Raw genomic sequence first — 24692 nt, forward strand, 5'->3', positions numbered from 1 at the left:
TAGCCTTCTTGGCCTATAAGCTCCATTCATTTCTGTGCCTCCCAGAGCACGGGCATGGGACTGTGTACACAATTCACATTCTAATGAGATTTGCTAAAGCTCTAGCTCTACTACCTAATATGGCTTTATAGATATTTGGAGGGTTTTTTTTGGTCAACTAGTGTATCCTACAAATTGTCTGTCCAATCTCTAACTGAAAATAATCCTCCATTTAACAAAATCTACACTTTATTTAAATTAGTTAATACTAAGTCTACATTTCCCTTAACTGTACCAGTGACTTATTAATTGTCAATATGGGTATCTTATTGATCCAGCTGTTTTACTGCAAGAACAGCCCTTAGTCTCTACTGCCCATCACTTACTTTATTAACTTTCTTTAAAAGAAAACAATAATAGAAGAGACCAAATAAATATCTGGTCTCTTCTTGAAGGTTTTCCCCTACTACATTGCTTTACTAGGTTTAATTCCGAAGGCTGCCATGATTTGCAAGACCAGGAAACTTCCCTAATATACCCGACTTCTCTAATATATAACAGAGAGTCAGACAAAATGAAGAAACATAGGAATATTTCTTAAATGAAAGATATAAAGCCACAGCAAAAGATCTAAATGAAATGGAGATAAACAATATGCCTCATAAAGAATTCAAAGTAATGGTCATAAAGACACTCACTGGACTTGAGAAAAGAGTGTAGAACCTTAGTGAGACATTCAAAAAGAGATTGAAAATATAAAAAGAACCAATTAGAGAACAAGAAGATAATAACTGAAATTAAAAAAGCACTAGAGGGAATTAACAGAAGATCAGAGGAGAGAGAAGAACAAATTAGTGACCCGGAAGACAGAGTAATGGAAAGCAACCAAGCTGAACAGCAGAGAGAAAGAAGAATAATAAAAAATGAGAATAGACTTATGGAAGTCAGTGACATCATCAAGTGTAATAATATTTGCATTATAGGCATCCCAGATGGAGAAGAGACAAAGGGGCAGAAAATTTATTTGAAAAAATAATAGCTGAAAACATCCCTAATTTGGTGAAGAAAACAGACATCCAGATTCGGGAGGCACAGAAAGCCCCCAACAAAATCAACCCAAGCAGGTTCATAATAATACACATAATAATTAAAATGGCATAAAGTACTGATAAAGAGAGAATTTTAAAAGCAGTAAGAGAAAACAGTTACATTCAAGGGAAACCACATAAGGCTTATAAGCTTATTTGCCAGCCGAAAGTTTGCAGGTCAAAAGGGAGTGGAATGATATATTCAAAGTACTGAAAGGAAAAACCTGCAACCAAGAATATTCTACCCAACAAAGTTAACATTCAGAAGAGAAAGAGAGATAAAATGTTTCCTAGACACACAAAAGTTAAAGGAGTTCATCAACACTGAGCCTTCTGAGAAATGTTAAAGGCAATCTATGAATGGAGAGAGAAGGCCATAATAATTAGGAGTAAGAAAATTATGAAAGGAAAAAATTTCACAGGTAAATACAAACATAAGGAAAGCAGATTAATCACTTATAACACCAGTACAAAAGTTAAAGGGAAAAAAAAAGCAGTAAAATCAATTATATGTGTAAAAACCAGTCAAGGGACTCAAAATAAAAGAATGATGGGGCACCTGGGTGGCTCAGTCGGTGAGTGTCCACTTCAACTGAGGTCATGATCTCACTGTTCGTGAGTTTGAGTCCCATGTTGGGTTCTGTGCTGACAGCTCTGAGCCTGGAGTCTGCTTCAGATTCTGTGTCTCCCTCTCTCTGCCCCTCTCCTGCTCACACTCTTTGTCTCTCTCTCTCAAAAAGAAATAAACATTAAAAAATAAAATAAAATAGGATGAAACGTATGATGTCATGTATGTAAAACATAGCGGGGGGTGGGGAGTAAAAATTTAGTGCTTTTAGAATGGTTTAAATTTAAGTGACCATCAATTCAATACACAGTATTGTATGCATAAGATGTTATATATAAGCCTAAAGGTAACCATGTAATCAAAACATTACACAAAAAATATACACAAAAAATAAAGAATAAGTAATCCAAGCATATCACTAAAGAAACCCATCAAACCACCAGGAAAGACAACAAAAGAAGAAAGGAACAGAGAAGAACTACAGAAACAGACATAAAACAAGTAACAAAATGGCAGTAAGTACATACCTATCAATAATTACACTGAATGTAAATGGACTGACTACTGCAACTAAAAGACACAGGGTGACAGAATGTGTAGAAAGGCAAGACGCAGCTATCTGTTGCCTATAAGAGACTCATTTTAGACCTAAAAACACATGCAGATTGAAATTTAGTAAAGTGAGGAAAACCATTTACCATGCAAATGCAAGTGAAAAGAAAACTGGGGTAGTAAAACTTATATCAAAGAAAAGAGACATTAAATAAAAGACTGTAGGGGTGCCTGGGTGCCTCAGTGGGTTAAGCGTCAGACTCTTGGTTTAGGCTCAGGTCACGATCTCACTGTTTCATGGGTTTGAGTCCTGCATCAGGCTCTGCACTGGCAGCATGGGGCCTGCTTGGGATTCTCTCTCATTCTCTCTCTGACCCTCCCCCACCAGCACTGTGTCAGTTTCTCTCAAAATAAATGAATAAACTTATTTTATTTTTTATATGAAATTGTCAAATTGGTTTCCATACAACACCCAGTGCTCATCCCAAAAAGTGCCCTCCTCAATGCCCATCACCCACTTTCCCCTTCCCTCCACCCCCCATTAAATAAACTTAAAAAAAAACAAAACCAAACACAAAGACTGCAACAAGAGACAAAGAAGGGCACTACATAATGATAAAGCGAACAACCCAACAAGAGTATGATACAGCTAACTGTAAATATTTATGTACCCCACATGGTAGTACCTAAATACATAAAGCAAATACTTACAGACATACAGGAAAAATCAACAGGAATACAATAATAGGGAGCTTTAACACTCCACCTACATCAATGGATAGATCATCCAGACAGAAAATCAACAAAGAAGCAATAGCGTTGAATGACATACTGGATGGACCTAAAGCAGTGGAATACTCATTCTTTTCAAGTGCACATGGACCATTCTCCAGATTAGATCACATACTGGGTCTCAATAAATTCAAATAGACTGGAAGCACATCATGTATCTTTTCTGACTACAACCTCATGAAACTAGAAATAAATCACAAGAAAGAATCTGGAAAGGACACAAATACATGGAAGCTAAGTGATATGCTACTAAACAATGAATGGGTCAAGGAAGAAATCAAAGAGAAAATAAAAAAAATACTGCAGACAAATGACCATGAAAACACAAGAATCCAAAATGTTGGGGATGTAGCAAAAGCGGTTTTAAGCAGGAAGTTTATAGTAATAGATGCCTCGAGAAACAAGAAAAATCTCAAATAAGCAACCTAACCTTACACCTAAAGGAGCTAGAAAATAAAAACAAATAAAATCCCAAACCAGTAGAGGAATTAATAAAGATTAGAGCAGAAGTAAATGAAATAGAGATTAAAAAACAAGAGATCAATGAAACCAGAAGCTGATATATTAAAAAGATCAACAAATATTGATAAATCTTTAGCCAGAGGCATAAAAAATCAGAAATGAAAGAGGAGTGCATGGCCACATGCAGAAGAGTGAAACTAAACCACTTTCTTAAACCATACACAAAAATGGATGAAAGACCTAAATGCGAGACAGGAAATCATCAAAATCCTAGAAAAGAACACAAGTAGCCACCTCTCTGACTTCGAACACATGAACTTATCAGACATGTCACCAAAGGAAAGGGAAAAAAAAGAAAACATGAACTATTAGGATTTCATCAAGATAAAAAGGACAGCAAAGGAAACAAAACGAAAAGGCAGCCAACGGAATGGGAGACTATATTTGCAAACAACGTATCTGATGAAGGGTTAGTATCAAAATCTACAAAGAACTTATCAAACTGAACACTCCAAAAAACAAACAACTCAGGTATGAAATGGGCAGAAGCCATGAATAGACATTTTTCCAAAGAAGACATTCAGATGGCTGACACATGAAAAGATGCTCAGCATCACTTATCATCAGAGAAATGCAAATCAAAACCATGATGAGATTATCACCACACACTTGTCAGAATGGCTAAAATTAACAACACAAGAGACAACAGGTGTTGGCAAGGATGCAGAGAAAGGGGAACCCTCTTGCACTGCTGGTGGGAGCACAAACTGGTGCAGCCACTGTGCAAAACAGTATGGGAGGTTTCTCAAAGAACTAAAAATAGAACTACCTATGATCTAGCAAATGTACTATTAGGTATACCCAAAGGATACAAAAATACAGATTTGAGTAGATGCATGCACCCCAATGTTTTTATAGCAGCAATATCAACAATAGCCAAACTATGAAAGAGCCCAAATGTCTATTGACTAATGAATACATAAAGAGGATGTAGTATATATATACAATGGAATAGAACTCAACCATCAAAAAGAATGAAATCTTGCAACAATGTGGATGGAGCTAGAAAGTAAAATGCTAAGTGAAATAAGTTAATCAGAGAAAGACAAATACCATGTGATTTTACTCGTATGTGGAATTTAAGAAACAAAACAGATGAACAAACAGGAAGCAGAAAAAGGAGAGAGGGAAACAAACCGCATGAGACAATACAACAAACGATGTCTTAACGATAGAGAACAAACTGTGGGTTGAGGGAGGGAACTGTGGGGGAGATGGGCTATATGGGTGATGAGTATTAAAAGGAGGGCACTTGTTGTGATGACCACTGGGTGTTATATATAAGTGATAAATCACTGAATTCTGCTCCTGAAATCAATATTGCAATGTATGTTAACTAAAATTTAAATAAATAATAAAAAGAAATGAAAGAGGAGAAATAACAAGTGATGCCACAGAAATACAAAGGAATATAAGAGAAGAGTGTGTGAAAAATTATATGTCAACAAATTGGACAACCTAGAAGAAATGGATAAATTCCTAGAAACTATAACTTCTTAAAACTGAATCGGGAAGAAATAGAAAATTTGACCATACTGATTACTACCAGTGAAATTGAATCAATATCCAAAAAACTCCCAACAAACAGAAGTCCAGAACCAGATGGCTTCACAGATGAATTCTACCAAACATTAAAAGAAGAGTTAATACCTAATCTTCTCAAACTATTCCAAAAAACAGATGAGAAAGGAAAGCCATCCAATTCATTCTATGAGGCCAGCATTACCCTGATACCAAAACCAGAAAAAGACACTGCAAACAATGAAAATTATAGGACACTAACTCTGATGAACATAGATGGAAAGGTCCTCAACAAAATATTAGCAAACCGAATCCAATATACATATAAAATCATTCACCATGATTAAAAGGATTTATTCCAGAGATGCAAGGGTGGTTTAATATTTTCAAAGCAGTTCATATGATATGTCACATTAACAAGAGAAAGGATGAAAACCATGTGATCATATCAGCAAATACACAGCAAGCATTTGAGAATGTACAACATCTATGCAAGATAAAAACTCAACAAAGCAGTTTTAGAGGAAACCTACCTCAACAAAATACAGGTCATATACGAAAAACTCATGGGTAATATATGCAATGATGAAATGCTGAGCTTTTCTCTAAGATCAGGAAGAAGACAAGGATATCCAGTCATCACTTTTATTCAACATAGTACTGGAAATCCTAGCCATGGCACTAAGACATCCAAATCATCCAAATTGGTAAGAAGTAAAATTTTCACTATTTGCAGATGATACGTATAGAAAAAAAAAACCTACTAAAATATGTACCAAAAATCTACTAGAACTTATAAATGAATTCAGTAAAGTCACAGGATATAAAATTAATATACAGACACCTGTTGCATTTACATACCCTAATAATGGAGTAGCAGCAGGAGAAGTTAAGAAAACAATCTCTTTTACAACTGCACCAAAAATAATAAAATACTTAGAAATATACATATCCAATAAGGTGAACGACCTGTACTCCAAAAACTATAAAACTCTGATGAAAGAAACTGATGACACAAACAAATGGAAAGGTATTCCATGCTTGTGGATTGGAAGACCCACTATTGTTATAATTTCCATTATACAGTCTACAGATTTAATGCAATCCCTATCAAAATACAAATAACATTTATCACAGAACTAGAACAAACAATCCTAAATTTGTATGGAATGAAAAAAAGACCCCAAATAGCCAAAGCAATCTTGAGAAAGAAGAAGAAAGCTAGAGATATCACAATCGCAGATTTCAAAATAGAGTACAAAGCTATAGTAATCAAAGCAGTGTGGCACTGGCACAAAAATAAACACATAGATTAATGGAACAGAATATAGTCCAGATATAAACCCACACTTATATGTTCAAGAATATATAATGGGAAAAAGAAAGTCTCTTCAACAAATGGTATTGTGAAAACTGGACAGCTAAATGCAAAAGAGTGAAACTGACCACCTTCTTACACCATACAGAAAAATTAAATTCAAAACAGTTTAAAGACCTAAATGTGAGACCTGAAACCATAAAATTCCTTGGAAGAAAACATGTGGCAACTGCTTTGACATTGGCTGTAGCAATATTTTTCTAGATATCTCTCCTCAAGCAAGATAGACAAAAGCGAAATTAAACTATTGAGACTATACCAAAAATCAAAAGCTTTTGCACAGTAAAGGAAACCATCACCAAATCAAAAAGGCAACTTACTGAATGGGAGAAGTTATCCAACGGGATATAATAGGAAATGATATCCAAAAAGGGGTTGATATCCAAAATATGTAAATACCTTATATAACTCAACATCAAAAAACCCAAAAATTTGATTTAAAAATGGGCAGAGGAACTGAATGGACATTTTTCCAAAGAAGAAATAAATGGCCAACAGACACTTAAAAGATGTTCAACATCACTAATCATCATGGAAATTAAAATGATCATTAGATCATTTTACACCTGTCAGAATGGTTAAAATAAAAAACGTAAGAAATAACAAGTGTTGGCAAGGATGTGGGAAAAAAAGGAACGCTCTGTGTATTGACTGTAATGCAAACAGATGCAGGTACTGTGGAAAACAGCATAGAAGTTCTTCAAAAAGTTAAAAATAGAATTACCATATGGCCCAAGGATTCCACTCTAGGTATCAACCCAAAGAAAATAAAAGTACTAATTTGAAAAGATATATGCACCCCTATGTTTACTGCATCAGTATTTACAATAGCCAAGATATGGAAGCAACCCAAGTATCCATTCACAGATAGATAAAGAAGAGGTGTTGTATATATGCAATGGAATATTACTCATCCATAAATACAAATGAGATCTTGCCATTTGCAATAATATGGATGACTCTGGAGGGTATAATGATAAAAAAAACATTAGTCAGAGAAAGACAAATATCATATGATTTTACTCATACGTGGAATTTAAGAAACAAATGCATAAAGAAAATGAGAGAAATTAAAAAATAGCCTCTTTAATATAGAGAACAAACTAGTATTTGCCAGAGGGGAGGTGGGTGAGGGGATGCCTGACATAGATAAAGGGGATTAACAGTACAATTATCCTGATAAGCACTTAGAAGTGTATAGAGTTGCTGAATCATCATACTGTACACCTGAAATGAACATAACACTGAATGTTAATTATACTTAAGTTAAAAAAAAATCTAACCTAGGGCAAAAGAAAATCAGCCTAGGCTGAGAGGATATCAAACAGTTAAAAGTATTTCATAATTTTATTACACCTTATATTTATGTGCAATGAGGCTTTTTGTCCTCCATATGGATATAGATTAATCAAAATGATTGATTTTCTCATATCTAATACCTCAAGATTCACTTTAGGTATTGTTTTCAAGTCCACCTAAAAAACAAATATCCCCCAGCAGTGGGAGATTTAATTTATAGTAATAATTAAGTATATAACAATCATATTTCTAATATCAGTAGAAGAAATATAATTAATTTTTTAAAAAGTAAACAAAAATAAATCGTTCTGGTTTAGTTATATTTCTCACTTTTCCCATGTTAAGAAAAAAGAAGGATCAAGTTGTTTACTGTAGAAGTAGCATTTAGAAGTCCTGCTCTTATCTACACATAGCTTCTCCACTCATCCTAGTTTCCTTCTATGAAGAAATTTGAGTCATGACCAACATCAATTACTATCCTTTACTTGAAGGCTAATAATGAACTTCCTTCCACAAACTTGTACTGAACATTTTTTGAGATATGCTTATTTTCCATCCATATTTAATAAAAAATGTAAAATGTTATGGGTTTAATTTGAATTGAATAAAACACAATCATCAGTAAATAGATGAGAAATTGAGAGATCTAAAATTACAATTGTTAAGTGTCTACTGGGTACCTGGCACTTCACACACATTGTTTCATTTAATCTTCACTTTCACATTACATGAAGCAGACACTCTTATTCTCGTTTTGCATATGAGGAAAGTCAGGTTCAATACTTGACCATTACTTGATGAAAGTCAGTTGGCCAATTTGGCCTGTCCTCAAATCCTGTCTTCTGTTACATAGCATGAAATTCAATTTTAAGACTTAGAGTGTCCTATTCTTCATTAATTAATATTTCATACAATCTACATCAAGCTAAAAGTAAAATAAAATAAAATCATCAGTTTGGGAGTCTTCTACTTGCAATTAAAAATATATATATATATTGGGAAAGACTCCTTAATCCTGGTCAAGTTGGCAGTCAGTTTAGTGTGTGTTGTTCTTATTATTTTATATAAGCCTGAAGGCAAAGAGGAAAAATTAGTCTTTTAAAAAAGGGTTTTTTTCAATAAACCATCATGCTGACAAATTAAATGATAGTAACCTCTCTCAACAGCTGACAGCCTAGCAGGGGCCCTGTTAACATTCACATTAGGGCAGACTGATTGGTTTAATTGGCAGTCATGCCTAAAAACCTGCAGAGGAATTGATGCTGAATGAATCATTTCCTTCAGCAATATTCAGCAGTTTGAATGCAGCAATGCAACCAAAGGCTCTTAAAGTTGTTCTATTTATTGTTGAAACCAACCAACCAAGTGATTACTTTCATTTTATTTTCTAAAATTGTGTGCTTTTACTGAAAGCCATCATTTAAAAATGCTTCAAAGAAAAGATTTCTTACCACATTTTCCCATATCTCAAACTGGAAGGTACTAGAGGCAGACAATGTCGTGAGGAACAAATCTAGAAGGAAAATAATAGAATTGTAAGTGTTGTTACTGATGTGTACATTTAAAACAGGAAGAAATGCAATACATAAAAATAGTTAATACAGTTGTACTTAAACATATTTTAAACTATATTTTAAGGAGCCTGATCCCATCAAAGAAAGCAAGCTGATGATCCTGTACTTGTAAATTAAGGAAAATGTATTTAAAGGGTGAATTTGGTGTTAATCCTTCAAAAGCATTCTTTCTTTCTTTTTAAAATATTTATTTATATTTTGGGAGACAGACAGAGAGAGAGAGAGAGAGAGAGAGAGAGAGAGAGAGAGAGAGAGAGAATGGACAGGAGAGGGGCAGAAAGTGAGGGGGACAGAGGATCTGAAGCAGGCTCTGCGCTAATGGTAGAAGCCCGATGCGGGGCTCAAACTTTGAACTCACGAACCATGAGATCATTACCTGAGCTGAAGTCAGATGCTTAATCCACTGAGCCATCCAGGTGCCCCAAGCATTCTTTATTTTTAAGAGTGGTTATGCCATAAGAGGCTCTTAAATACAGAGAACAAACTGAGGGTTGATGGGGGGTGGGAGCAGGGAAAGTGGGTGATGGGCATTGAGGAGGGCACTTGTTAGGATGAGCACTGGGTGTTGTATGGAAGCCAATTTGACAATAAATTATGTTAAAATTTTTTTAAAGTTAAAAAATAATAAAAATTTTCATTTTTGAATTAAAAAAAATAAGAGTGGCCATGCATACTAACCTTTTTATGACACACATTTTTAGGTTAAGGTAGACTATATTAAAAAAAAATATTCTAGTCAGAATCACATTGTGCTTTCTCAACTTAAAAGCTATGTTTCCTTATATGTCATAGCTGGGTTTCAGAATTATTTTAAATAACAGTATTTTAGCACAAAAATCTTTAGTACTCATGTTAGATGAACAACAAATTATATTCAAATTTTGAACAGAATTGTCCTTATATAGTCCAACTAAACAAAACTGTTTTATTGGAAAGTGCAAGATTTTAATAAAATTTATTGAAGAATAGGTTGACAGTCAAATCTAACATCCTACTAACAAAGGTCAGGTGAACTGCAAATCTATTCTAGTGCAGTATTTATTATATTTGCATAATGACAATTTTACTTAATAAATATACAAAATTTAAAAATGATGAGTTGACTCAGGAATATTAAAATAACATTATTCTTCTATGCTTTAAAAATGGGAATTAACTCAGTGATATGCAGACGATGACTATTTTAAAGAAACGTTTTTTTCTTTTTTTTGCACCATTAAATACGTTTAAGAGAAATATCCTTCACATTTTAATGTGTTTTCTGTAGAGCTTTCATATGAATTTCATGAAGCTAATTTATATAATAGTTATAATAATAATAATAATTTTCATAGAATCCCCAAAAAACTAAGGAATATTCTTCATTGTGAGAATTTGTTATACTCAAACTCCTGATTACAAGTAAGTGGAACTATTCTTTATGTCAATGTTTTTCTCTGTGTTTATTTTTACACTAAGATGCTTTGCCTGTGGACATACAAATGTAGTCTTTAATGAAGGTAATTTCATTACTCCATCAAACATACACTCCCAGTGAGTGTCTATTTCCAGACTCATTTAGGAAAAATCCCATAGAATACCTGAGATTTGTGAGATGATATACCTACAGCCAACATGCTCTCTTCCTTCCATACGCCCTCCACATTACCATCAGCATGATGAAAAATCAGAAGTGCAAATCTGATCTCATTCCTTCTCCTCCAGGATCTCTTCTCCCCCTGTGAAAAAGGCCTACTTACCTAAGCTTCCATGCTCATGTCCTGCTACTCCCTTACATGAAACTGACTCTCTGTAGTACCCTTTTACATCATAGCCATCTGGTATCCCCACCATTCCTGAGGCCATTCCTCTCTCTAGGCACAGCTTTCCCTCCATTGTTATTCCACTATGATATCTGTCAAGGGTTATTACAAGATACCATGATATTTCGATTTCACATCTGTCTTTCCTGAGCTGCTTGAAGGAGGAGTCATGCCTAACTGGTTTTTATCTTTGTGGTTCCTATGCGCTTGGAAATAATATGTGCTCAAATGACTGTTTAATAATTAAATGATACCATATATATCTTTACATATACCACTGTATACAGTGTGTGTGTGTATGTATGTATATATATATATATATATATATATACTAAATATATAATCATTTAGTTGAATAACTAAATGATTCAATATATATATATATAACTATAGTTATATATTGAGTTATGGTGAGAGGGTCTAGCCTTTATTTCTCTGAACTGATTCATATAGTTATATGAACTGATATGAACTCTGAACTGATACATAGTTATATGTATATAACTATAGTTATATATATATATATTGAATCATTTAGTTATTCAACATATATAGTGGTTCTTGCAGATACAAAAACTAAATTAGAAATAGTTACTCTATTGCCTTTTTAAAGAGTCTTGGGAAAAGAATGGTCTTCTGTTAAAGCATTTCATTAAAATTAAGTATGACTGATTATAGTGACTACAGTCTTAAAAATGTTTAAAAGCTGTTAATTTTTATATTATCTGAAAAGGTGGGTGATCAGGTTAAGGAAGTGATTAGGGATTAACAGCCACAGAGATTTCTAAGAATCACTTAGAGCCATGTCAGTGCAAGCTCTGAGCTATTTGAAAGACATAAAAAAAGGGATAATTATGCTATTATTATATAACAGAGGTGAATTTGTTCAAACAGAAAGCATTACACTGTTGAAATTCTTAATGCATTTGAGAATAGATGAGAAGGCATCTTTCTGATGAGGGATCATAGACTTGTGGCCTTGATAAACCAGTTAGCTTTGTTGGATTGGAAGAGCTATTTCATTACCATGAATGGCCATGCAGGGATATTTAGAAGGGAGGGGTGGATGGTTACCAGCAACCTCTCATCATTCCTGGAAAAATAACACAAAATGTTTTTTTTTTTTTTTTCTGTTGGTGTTGCACTTGTCTCAATATATTTGTATAAAAGGTTATAACTTAAGAGCTTTTTGCTCTTTCATTCATAGTTAGAAAATTGAACAACTATAACCACAATTTTTGCTGATTCTATTTTCATAGCTTCATGGGGTATTTACTAAGATTTTGGAATACAGTAAAGTGAGATGAAGGATTAGAAGTACCTTGTAAAACAGATTAAAAAAATCTTTTCCCTATTCAATTGTATAAAAAAGGTTATAGGAAAAATAAATGATTCATTATGTGGAGAAAAAGAGACAATTTTTAACAATTCAATATGAAGAATCACCTCTGACTCTGAATGAAATGAGAACGAAATAATAGCTAGAAAAAAATTTTAGTCAACAAAGCAACAAAGTTCTCACCCTCCTACATGGTTGAGAGTAATCCACACGATATAATGAAAGGAAATGTTCCCAATGAAACTGTAGTGGGTGCTGTGACATGCCACCCAGGTCCCCTCTTAGGATGAAGGACTTATTACTTCAGCTGCTGGAAATGCTACTGGAAGACAGCCCTTTGTAGTCGCCCTTTCTGGAACAGCTTTGGGTGAAAAGAGCTACTCTGCCAAACGTTGTAGCCTGGCCTGCATCCAATAACTAATCAGTTCAGAGAAATAAAGGCTAGACCCTCTCACCATAACTCAGGACAACTCTTCAGGGCCACTGCACATTCAGAAGCCCAAGGTCAGTTGAGGCTTTTATTGACACTAAATCATGGCCCAACTCTGCTTCCTTCCCTTTTCCTCCAGCAGTACCAACTACCAGAGCAGTCCCTAAAATTAAACTTCTTGCACACTAGTTTCCAGCTCAGAGCCTACATCCTAGGAAATGCAGTCTACAACAACTGATACCAAGAGATCTGAGAAAGCAGATACTAAGATTTTGGAGTTGGATCACCTAACAAGGGACTGCCAATAAGGATTCTTTCACAGGGGTAAGCAGTGCACAGATGGCCATACTATCTTTTACTGGTATAATTGGGATGATATTCCAGTGGAAAGGAATGCACTAGAGGGTGTGATCATTCAGGCTTTTTGAGAAAAAGGGGTAAATACTAATCAGAAGGACAGTGGAATTAGATAGGTGTTGCTAAGCTTACCTGAGGAAATACAGGAGAGACCAAAGGCTAACAATGACTGCTCACAAATTAAAAGCTATGTGTGAAAGCCAGAGGGCCTCTCTTGGGTAGCATCTAGAGGTTCTCATCTCCTGCAGTAGGAGGGCAAACATGGGCTGAAGACCAAGACCAGGATTTAATGATAAGAGTAAAAGAGCTCCCAAGAAGGTTAAATTCTCAACCTAAGCAGGTCTTAACCTTAAGCAAGGTTAGGGCCCTACTTAGGAAAGAATGATACTTGTTTCATGGATTAGGAACTGTTAAAGGCTCCTGTTTGAAAATGATGAAGTTTCTCCTAAATGCTAGTGTTCTCCCTTGTTTAAAGATGATGGAGAAGATTCTGCTGCCATTGGGCAACATGCTTCCCACTTCCTACAGTCTGTCTCATCTTCTCTCCTGGCCACTATGCCAAAAAGTGGGGTCAAATTACAAAATAATCTGGCCAGGAATGGGATAGACATGAAAAGGAAAAAACTATAGCCTGAATTAAGTCCAGGACCTAGCTAACATTTAGTGGTAGGAGCTAGGACAGTATGCATGAGACTATACTCTGAGAGTGCTTGATCAAGACGGGGTAAAGGGTGGAGTAGGGAGTGGAGTATGGGGTGGAGCAGAATAAAGAGTTGGGGACAAGGTGACTACATTGGATCCCTTCCATCCTAGAAGAGGCAGCAATTCACTTTATAGGAGTAGACCATACTCTGGATCTGGATTTGCCTTTCCTGTCTTGGAAGCTAATTTTTAAAATGCTAATAGAAACAGTATGATGATAGCTGACATCACTGGTACTCACTTGAAGAAATAATCTTTAACAAAAGATCACATCATGAGTTAGTGAAAAATTCAGGACATAAATCCCAAACTCAATTAAATCCTTTTTCATTAAAATCTTGTAACACGTAAAATAGTGAAACTATTCAATGCACATGCATTCTTCTCCAGAAAACACAGACTCATAGTCAAGTAAGTGTGTACAAAAACATCAAATGGTACTGCTTCAATTATCTCCATTCACAGCTTGAAAGGAGTAAGCTACTGCATTTTTAAACATTGCTAAGTGCAGTGCAGTCTTCTTTTCAAATGAAAAGGCTTCTGGTTAAAGTTGGCATCAAAAGGAAGCCCACTTAGGAGTTTTAAAAACTTAAATTGGAAGTTTGACTATGCAAACTAAACCATGTTAAGAAAAATGCGAAGTTTTATGACTGTGATTAAAGTTTAAAGTTTGATGGTAATGGGCACCTAACACCCTTTCCATATACTATGTATGATATGAAGGAAGAGGTTAAAAACTGTAATTTCTGGCACTGTACCCTTTCAGTGTTAAGTCTTGATGGTTTAAAAACATATTTTGGTGGAAATGTTTAAAAAGTATTCATAATGTCATTTAGACTTCTGCATGAAGAAACTCTCCTTGAATAGTGAAAGTCACTATATTCCCAAAGGAGTATATATTATGGTTTATTTGGAAAAATATAGTTAATAAAACATTTTTAGTATTTCCTGGAAGCATCGCATCAGATATTTCCACAAAGAATGGTTCAAAGCAATATCATAGTTTGTGCTGTTTCAATGCTTGAGCCAGGAGGACATGCTAAGCTCATGTTTACATCTGTTCTATAATACTGTCCAGTATATCTCAGGCCTGGTTATAGCAAAGATCAGCATAAGAGTGTAGAATAAAAGCAGATTTCCCCTGCTTCCACTTGTTCAAAGAAAAGCACACTGAAAGCCATATGACAGCTGAAATTGTGAAGACAAATGAGCTCTTCCCCTTCCCAGCAGCAGTTTGCACTCTGTGGTTCCGAGGTCATCAACTCACACACTGTTAGGCACGATGCCCCAAATTAAATAAGTTAGCAGGCCCTAGTACAACCAAGATGATCAAATGCCCCACTTTTAACACCTGAGACTATATTGGTCTCAGGATGGATGATACAGTGGGAAGTAGGAGACCTAAAAGAAGTAACAAGCGCCTATCACTGACCAAAGAGGACAGCAACTAATTAGCTCCAGGCAATGGCAGGTATGGAAATATGGTTTCCTTAAATATGAAAAATTATATTTTAAAAATATTGAAATCTAATTCAAAATATTTTAAGCAGTAGAGGCACAAAATCAGAAACATGTCTGCAGACTCCAGTTTCAGCCACAGGTACTAGATTGAAACCTTTGATAGATGACTGCTTTGCTTATATATCTGTTTACACAGAAGCAACCCTCCTTCTTATATTTCCCTATATCAAATAATACTGCTAAATCATATTCTGTACAGATGCAGTAATTTAATAAGACATGAGGAAGCTGTTTAAATGGGTGTCCATTCACAAGACAGTGTTCTTAGGAAAAAGTATACATTTCTAGGAATCATTTTTCAATTTTTTAAGTTCATAACCTTTTATCTAGACTTCCCTTTCTTTTTCCTATCCTGAAACACTGGGCCCCATATGAAGATTCACTAAGCAGAGAGCTCTGACTACCTCCAACTTAAGAGTATGTACACAAGATAACAAAGACTTAGCACACTCTGGAACACAGCAACACATTATAAGAGTGGAAGCCCAAAATCATGGGTAAACAATAAACAACTCCTGCCCACCTTCCCTCATCAGTGAAATCTTTACCAGAAGTACTTTTGTTGTAAGGAAAGAAAGAAAAAAAAAAAACCTTGAATTTATTTATTTCAGATTGTGTAGGAACACAAAAATCTCAGGTGAAAAAAATAAACTTGAAGTAATAGGCTGCTGGCAACAAATGATGAGAGAGGCCTAGTAAGTACCCTGAAATTGAATGTTTAAGGGGATTATAATTTTCCTTTGACGAGGATTATTAACAAATGAAGATATATTTTACTTACATTTTTTACCACAGGATATTTGTTTTTCAGAACTTGCATGTTGAATATTTAAGAGAAATGTGCTCAAGGTCATTATGATAAGTTAATAGTAAGTCTTAGCAATGTTCTGAATTTTAGTGTTTTATACATATATTTCAATTGAAGTCACGTATTTCCTCTACTCCTAAGAGGTCAGGGTCTTAAAAGAATCCAAGAGAGTGTGCAGTTTTAATGTTTTAAATCTTATGTTTCTATGGGTGAACAGACATTATGATTCAAAATTCCAATATGAGAAGACACTTCATCTTCTAGAAGAGTTCTCTATGTTTCAGAAGGTAAAGAATTCATTAGAGATGATAATACTTAATGATGGAAAGAACTGGAGAACAAGAACCTGGTATTAATCACCACTAAGATTTTCAGATTTTCCATTATCTGTCATTAAAGTAAATTTGAAATGAATGTTTTATAACACAAATCTTAGAACTGCATTTGGCCTGATGTTTTTTCTCAGGGCTATGACATCAACCTGCATCCACCTGACTTATACAATAAGGGAATCTACTTCCATTAGTCCTTTTATTCCAAAATCCTGAGCCTTTCTTATCACATCCACTTGTCTCATTTACAAATTTATGAAGACGTCATAGTTGCTAATTATTCAACAGTTGCCTACACAGCACTTACATGACACGTTGGAGTTTTGAGTACTTATTTCCTCTGAATAAAAAGATTAAGCTACAGATGTTGGCGAGGATGTGGAGAAAGGAGATCCCTCTTACACTGTTGGTGGGAATGCAAACTGGTGCAGCCACTCTGAAAAACAGCATGGAGGTTCCTCAAAAAGTTAAAAATAGACCTGCCCTATGATCCAGCAATTGTAGTACTGTGTATTTACCCAAAGGATATGAAAATATTGTTTCAAGGGATACACGCACCCTGATGTTTATAGCAACATTATCAACAATAGCCAAAGTATGGAAAGAGCTCAAATGTCCATCAACTGAAGAATAAAGAAGTTGTGGTATATATATACACAATGGAATATTACTCAGCCATCAAAAAATAAAATTTTGCCATTTGCAATGATATGAACTGAGCTAGAGAGTATTATGCTCAGTAAGTTAGAGAAACACAAATACCATATGATTTCAGTCATATGTGGAATTTAAGAAACAAAACAAATGAACATAGAGGTAAAAAAGAGACAGGCAAATCATAAAATAGACTCTGAACTATAGAGAATAATGAAGGGGAGGGGAGGTGGGTTGGGGGTGGGCTCAATGGGTAATGGGTATTAAGGAGGGCACTTGTGATGAGCACTGTGTGTCATACGTAAGTGATGAATCACTAAATTTTACTGAAACTAGTATTAAGCTGTATGTTAACTAACTGGAATTTCAATAAAAGCTAAAAAAAAAAAAACCCAACTTATGTGTAGAAGCATAAAGAAAAAAATATTGTGTGTCAGTCTATAATGATGTTAAAGGACCTTTAAAGGACCACAAATGTATCCTTTATAGATTTCTGTCTCCTGAGTTGTATCATTTTTAATAGAATTCTTAATTTTCGCTACACAATGGGCTTCTCCTACTCAGGGGGTTCGGGTTAGAGAAGAAACCTCAATTTTGCTCACAAAAACAGTTGCTAGACATTTAAAATCAAATTCAACTTGAAAGTAATTTAATTCTCAAGTGGCATGATTCAATCAAGGTGATGAATGCTCTAAAATTTATGAGTGGAAGCTGTTGATCTCTCTAATAATGGCTATGTCAGACTGAACTGCAAAACACAATACATATGGTCAGAAGAGTTCATCAGATTATTCCTCTTGTAAATCCATGTGTAGGACAGTTTACCATACAAAAGGAATTATTTGAAATGCTCATAGTCACTCAAAAGCAAACTTCTAACAGTAGGCAGTTATGCCCCATCCCATTTAGGAACTCTTCAATTGTGTGCCAGCTTCTCTTCTTACCTGGTCCCAGTCTCTTTCTTATAGGGATTTTTTTTCTTTAAGTTTATTAATTAATTTTGAGACAGAGCAAGTGAGTGAAAGTGGGGGTGGGGCAGAGAGAGAATCCCAAGCAGGCTGTGCACTGAAAGTGCAGGGTTCGAACTCATGAACCGCAAGATCATGACCTGAGCTGAAGTCAGATGCTTGACCGACTGAGCCACCCAGGCGCCCCCATCCTAGTCTCCTTCAAAGCACCACAGAAGAACTTTCTGCAAACTAGAATAACAGTGACCCTCATGAGAGAATTCATTTATATGTTTTCTATGCATCACATTTCTGGAACATATTAGATGGGAATACTTTTGCTAAATATAGAGCAGTGTGGTGATAAAATGCTTAAAGTGTAATAAATTCCAGCAAGTTAGAAAAAGTAAAGTAAAGCATTAACCTCTCTGGGCTTCATTTCCTTGCCTATAAAATGATGTGGTTAAACTAAATGATCTTTAAGATTTCTTTCATATCATATCCACCCACTTGTTCAACATCTTTTGAGCACCTCTGATACACCTGGGACTTAATTAGGTATTAGATAAACACAAAGGGGGCGTACTCCTTACTTTTGAGGAACTTGTCTGTGGGGGAGACAGATGTAGAAAGACAAATAACGTCTGGTGATGGCTGTGCTAGAATTATACATGTGTACCATGGGAACTGAGTTGACAGAGATACTCACTGACTGCTTAGATGAATTTGGGGAGGGCTTCACTGAGAAGGTGACATTTGTATGGTCAGAAACTTAACAGGTAATTACTTTTAGAAGTTACAATACTCACATCAGTGAAGTGCTAACATTACCAACACATGATGTTTTATTGTATTAAAACTCCTCATATATGGAATAAGTTAAAACCAAACAATCAGATAATTAAAAAACTTCAAGTTAAAGCAATTAAAATAATGAGACATACAGCCTTCTCTTATTCAGAAACAAGTATTAGGTAAAACTTATATTACTGATATACATACTAAGTATGCTTGATAATTACAAAAATTGCTCATATACCCATTCCAGCTATACAAAATCTGAAGTTAATGATAATTCTGAGAAGTAAATAATTTCCTCAAGATTATGGAATTTGATTAAAATAGTACCCAAATCTCACATGTGACATTACAAATGTATTTGTGAAGTAGAAACAAGCACTGTAGGGAGTAAACATAAAAATTAATTGTATATTAAATGCATTAAAGCTTCCTTTCAAATAGCTACACGAAATAATTTTAAAAACTTTATGTTAGCTCCAAAAGTACATATTTAGTGATATGGAAAGTGGACAGTTGTAATGCAAATAGTAAACTTTACGGTGTCTATTAAACCTCTAATTAACCTTTTTTTAAGTATGTCTTCTCTGCCCATTGTAATAGCAGAATGTTATTTATAGGTCATGTTAAGAGTGTTCACATCAGTAAGAAGAGAGTTAACCTTTCTTTTTTAATGTTAAAGGGCCTTACATGAGAATCAGAACTTCATTATTTAAAACTGAAAACCTAATTAAAACACTGTCAAAATTAAGAAAAGGAAAGGCTTGTTAAGCCAGATAGGAAAGTTCTAATGATGCTTTGTAAATTTATCATATTTACTTACAGAATAATCTCTAACATGACAGAATCCCATATAACATCATTATAAACCTTATCCTGAAAAAGCCCCACCAGAAAAAGCAAACAACAAAATTCAAGGCCATAGGCTTAAACAAAAACCATGGTCTGGCATTATGATGGACTCCTTAAGGTTGGCAAATGCCTACTAAATGTGAAAGTTCCATCTCTGGATCACAGCATGAGGAGGTAGTGTCATAGACCTGCTCCCCAGCAAAACAAGCAGGGAAAAAAACCCAGGGGGAAAAAATCATTAAAAAAACCCACAGCTGCTGAAAGTCTCTGGACTTTGTTATAAAAAGCCGTCAGCAGATGGAGAAACATCTCATAAAAAAAATATACTAAAACTCAATAAGAATAGTGAGATCTGTGGCATCTGAACCACAACCAGCTCTTTCCCTTCCCATCCTAGGTCAGTGTGACAGAAAACTCTGCTCTAGGTAGGTATGGAGCCAAAACAGAGGGTTCCCTTTCTCCCCAGCTACCAAACAATCTATTCCTCTATACCAATTTATTCTTCTAGAGTAATCAAGGGTTGTGGTATGTTCTCAGGAGGGGCAGGTGCCAGTATTTTTTTTTTTTTTTTTTTTTACCTCTCCCAGCAATTGTTCCAGAGGCTAAATTTCAAGTGAGAGTAGCTGAGATGTCAGGGGATCTCTTTTCAACTTGGCCTCCTCCTTAGGAGGATCTTCCCAAGGCAGAGCACATTTAAAATAGTGGTGCTCTGATCACCTGCACCACAGCTCATTTGTAGGGTGTTGGTTCTATGCTAGAGAGGTAAGCCAAGAGGATCAGAAGCTACCATCCTCAACCTGTGCTCTGCTCCTAAAGCAGGTATGTCACTTGCAGAATCACTGTCTTGGCTCCCAACTCTGGAGCCATGGCTGAAAGATTTTACCTAGGAGGAGAGGCAGGAGGCACACAGAGAGCTCCCAAGCTCTTGTCTAAAAAACTGACTTTATTTGAAACAGAAAGTTGGGAAGTTCAAGCCTAAGGGCACACTCAAAACCAATGAAAAAAAAAGCAATTAAGAGTAGGCTATCAGTCTTCAAGAAAGAAACATCCTAAACCACACACAGGATAACTTAGCAGAGAGAATTACGGAAAGAAGAAATAAGAGCCTTTCTGGGGTGTAAACAACCTAAAACACTGACATAAACTAACCTGCAAGGAAGTCCAAAGTTAATTACATGAGACTATGGAGCAATTTATGCCCAAGGTAGGGGCACCTGCATGGCTCAGTCGGTTAAGTGTCTGACTTCGACTCAGTTCATGAACTTGCGGTTTGTGAGTTTGAGCCCTGTTGGGTTCTGTGATGACAGCTCAGAACCTGGAGCCTGCTTCAGATTCTGTATCACCCTCTCTCTCTGCTCTGCCCCTGCTTGCATTCATTCATTCATTCATTCATTCATTCATTCATTCATTCTCTCTCTCAAAAATAAAGATTAAAAAAATAATAACAGAGCAATCAGCTGGCAATTAGCCTAACAGTTGAGTGTGATCAGGGAGAGAGACAAAGATAGCCCCACTAAAACTACTGTCATCCCAGGGTCACTGTGTACACGTCAAAAGCTGTAGCCTCTGAGGAGCAAAACCAGCTAACCAGTAGAGGGAAAAGTAAAACAATACACAGAAGCAGAGCTAGTAGAAAAGTGGTGTCACTGTGATTTTAGGACAACTGGAGCTTAGATGCTCAGGATGAAATAAGGAAGGTCACCTGGTCCCCAGAGTTTCCTGGATCTCTAACAACAGCCAAGGACACATCCACCTAATGTATCTGCTCCTTTTCTGACTATGTCATACTTCAGGGTGCATGAGCCTTTATTCCTCCAGCATAATTAGATAATCGGTAATGTAATGATACACCGCACACACAATACACACAATCCAAAGGGCTGTGCTGGTGTTCAAGTATTCTGGGAGTTCAAGAGAAGGTCTGTGGTAGATTAGAAAGATCCTACAAGAAAGAATGGCAAAGAGGCAGCAGGCAAATTTCGTTTTCTATAACTGCTTACAGAATTGATCTTTTCAAGTTTATTCAGTTAAGAGTGACTATAGGGGACATGATTCTGGGAAGATGGCAAAGTAGGAAGCACCAAGAACCTGTCTCGCCACCAAGACAACAACTACACTGGCAGAATCTGTCTCATGTAATTATTTTGGAATTCTGTAGTCTATCAAAGGCTTACAATTTCCAGAGGAATGCATGGATGGTAAACTGCAGTTAAGTTTGGTCTATTTCAGCTCCCAGCCCAGTATCAGCCATTCATCTCTCATTCCCAGCTCCATGGAAGGTAGTGTGCGCCTGTTCCTGAAGCAACATCAACAGTTTGCAGAAGCTGGGGATGGCAAAGAGGATCCTGTCCTCCAAATACCGGGAATCTATTCTCTGATCACTTATTGCTGTATCTGATCACAGAGGTTAAGGCAAAGAAGAGGGTAGCCATCCCCCCCACTTTCAGCTACAGTGACTTCAGGGGATCTAAAGGGTTAGTTTCCCCACCCGCATTTTTCTCTTTTTTTTTTTTTTCCCAATTTAGGAACCATACATTAAAGACTAGGACATTAAAAAACAACTGAATATACGGGAAAAATTAAAAAGTGACCATGCATGCTCAGGGAAAGGCTCAGGCCCAAAAGAAACCTGAAAAGACTTTAAGTTTACACCTCAGGTTGACCCTTGGCACTGAGAGAGCCTACAACAATCAAAAACCATAAACAATAACAACAACAAAAACCAGTTAGCCTGGGTAAGGGGAAGAATCTGGTTTCAAGGGTTAAAACATTATTAGATTCAAATGTCCAGTGTTTAGTAAGAATTCACAATGCATACAAAGAAAAAGTAAAGTATAGCCCATTTAAAGGAAAAAAAAAAAAAAACCCAAAAAACAGAAACTGTCCCTGAAAAAGACCTCTTGGCAGATCTAGTAAACAAAGACTTTAAAACAATGATCTTAAAGATGTTCAAAGAACTATAGGAAGATGTTCAGAATGTCAAAACAATATCTGAACAAAATGGAAACATCAATAAAGAGAAAACCTAAAAATAAACTGCCATAAAATTTTAGACGTAAAAAGACAGTAACTGATAAAACATCCACCAGAGGGAATCAAAAGCAGATCTGAGCAGGCAGAAGGAAAAAAAAAAAAAAAAGGCATTGAACTTGAAGAAAGGATAGTGGAAATTACTAAGTCTGAAGAACACAGAGATAAAAGATTGAAGAAAAAGGCATAATCTCTAAGGGGTCTGTGGGACACTGTGGAAGTCTCTAAAGGAGAAGAAGAAAGGAAGGGGCAAAGAGAAAATTTAAAGAACTAATGGTTAAAAAATTCCTTAATTTGACGAAAGACATGAATATAAACATCCAAGATGTCCAATGAACTCCAAAAAAAGAGATGAATTCAAAAGGAGCCACACCAAGACATTATAATCAAAACTTTCAAAAGACAAAGTCAAAGAGAGAATCTTGAAAGCAATTAATCACACACAAGAGATCCTAAATAAGATTAAAAGCAGATTTCTAATCAGAAATACTGGGAGGCCAGAAGGCAGTGCACCAATACATTCAAAATGCTAAATGGATCCTGGGAAGATGGCTGCGTAGGAGGACGCTGGGCTCACCGCGCGTCCTGCTGATCACTTAGATTCCACCTACAGCTGCCTGAATAACCCAGAAAACCGCCAGAAGACTAGCAGAACTGAGTCTCCGGAGCCAAGCGCAGACCACAGGCCCATGGAAGAGGGTAGGAAGGGCGGAGAGGCAGTGCGCGCTCCACAGACTGGCGGGAGGGAACCGGGGAGGAGGGGCGGCCCGCCGGCCAAGCAGAGACACTGAGTCTGGCTGGCAAAAGCGGAGGGGCCTGATGGAGTGTGTTCCGACAGCAAGCGGGACTTGACATCTGGAAGGTTATAAGCTAATAGCTCTGCTCAGAGAACGGGAGGGCTTGAAGGACAACGGGAGGGAGAGTTGTTGAGCCCCGGACCACAGAGCTCAGCTTGGCAGGGAACAAAGGTGCTCGCCAGCGCCATCTCCCTCGCCCACCCCCCAGCCAAAATCCCAAAGGGAACCAGTTCCTGCCAGGGAACTTGCTTGCACCATGCAAACACCCAACGCTGTGCTTCTGCAGATCCGTCTCTCCGGCGGGTCTGACTCCCGCCCGGCGCCGCAGAGCCCCTCCCGAAGTGGATCTCTGAAGAAAAAGCGAGCTGAGACTGCCCCTTCGGCCCCCTTGCACCTTGCCGATCCACCCCAGCTAATACGCCAGATCCCCAGCACCACAAGCCTGGCAGTGTGCAAGTAGCCCAGACGGGCCACACCACCCCACAGTGATTCCCGCCCCTAGGAAAGGGGAAGAGAAGGCACACACCAGTCTGACTGTGGTCCCAGCGGTGGGCTGGGGGCAGACATCAGGTCTGACTGCAGCCCCGCCCACCAATGCAAGTTTTTCAAGACAGCACAGGGGAAGTGCACCGCAGTCCCGCACCACTCCAGGGAGTATCCAAAATGACCAAACAGAAGAATTCCCCTCAGAAAAACGTCCAGGAAATAACAACAGCTAATGAACTGATCAAAAATGATTTAAACAATATAACAGAAAGTGAATTTAGAATAACAGTCATAAAATTAATCGCTGGGCTTGAAAACATATAAAGGACAGCAGAGAATCTCTTGCTACAGAGATCAAGGGACTAAGGAACAGCCAGGAGGAGCTAAAAAATGCGATCAATGAACTGCAAAATAAAATTGAGACAACTACGGCTCAGATTGAAGAGGCAGAGAAGAGAATAGGGGAACTAGAAGATAAAATTATGGAAAAAGAAGAAGCTGAGAAAAAGAGAGATAAAAAAATCCTGGAGTATGAGGGGAAAATTAGAGAACTAAGTGATGCAC

At 36.6% G+C, this 24692-nt stretch overlaps 1 protein-coding gene across 1 annotated transcript in view; it reads right to left on the reverse strand.

Annotated features, from left to right (window-relative positions):
* ITFG1 (integrin alpha FG-GAP repeat containing 1) overlaps positions 1 to 24692 on the reverse strand; it is a 342666-nt gene that overhangs the window by 248607 nt on the left and 69367 nt on the right. The window contains exon 7 of the mRNA XM_049620921.1: positions 9151 to 9212. Within this exon, the coding sequence (XP_049476878.1) occupies positions 9151 to 9212 (62 nt within the window). The remainder of the gene's footprint in view (positions 1 to 9150; positions 9213 to 24692) is intronic.

This window comes from Panthera uncia (assembly GCF_023721935.1).
Source record: "Panthera uncia isolate 11264 chromosome E2 unlocalized genomic scaffold, Puncia_PCG_1.0 HiC_scaffold_19, whole genome shotgun sequence".
Lineage (NCBI taxonomy): Eukaryota > Metazoa > Chordata > Mammalia > Carnivora > Felidae > Panthera > Panthera uncia.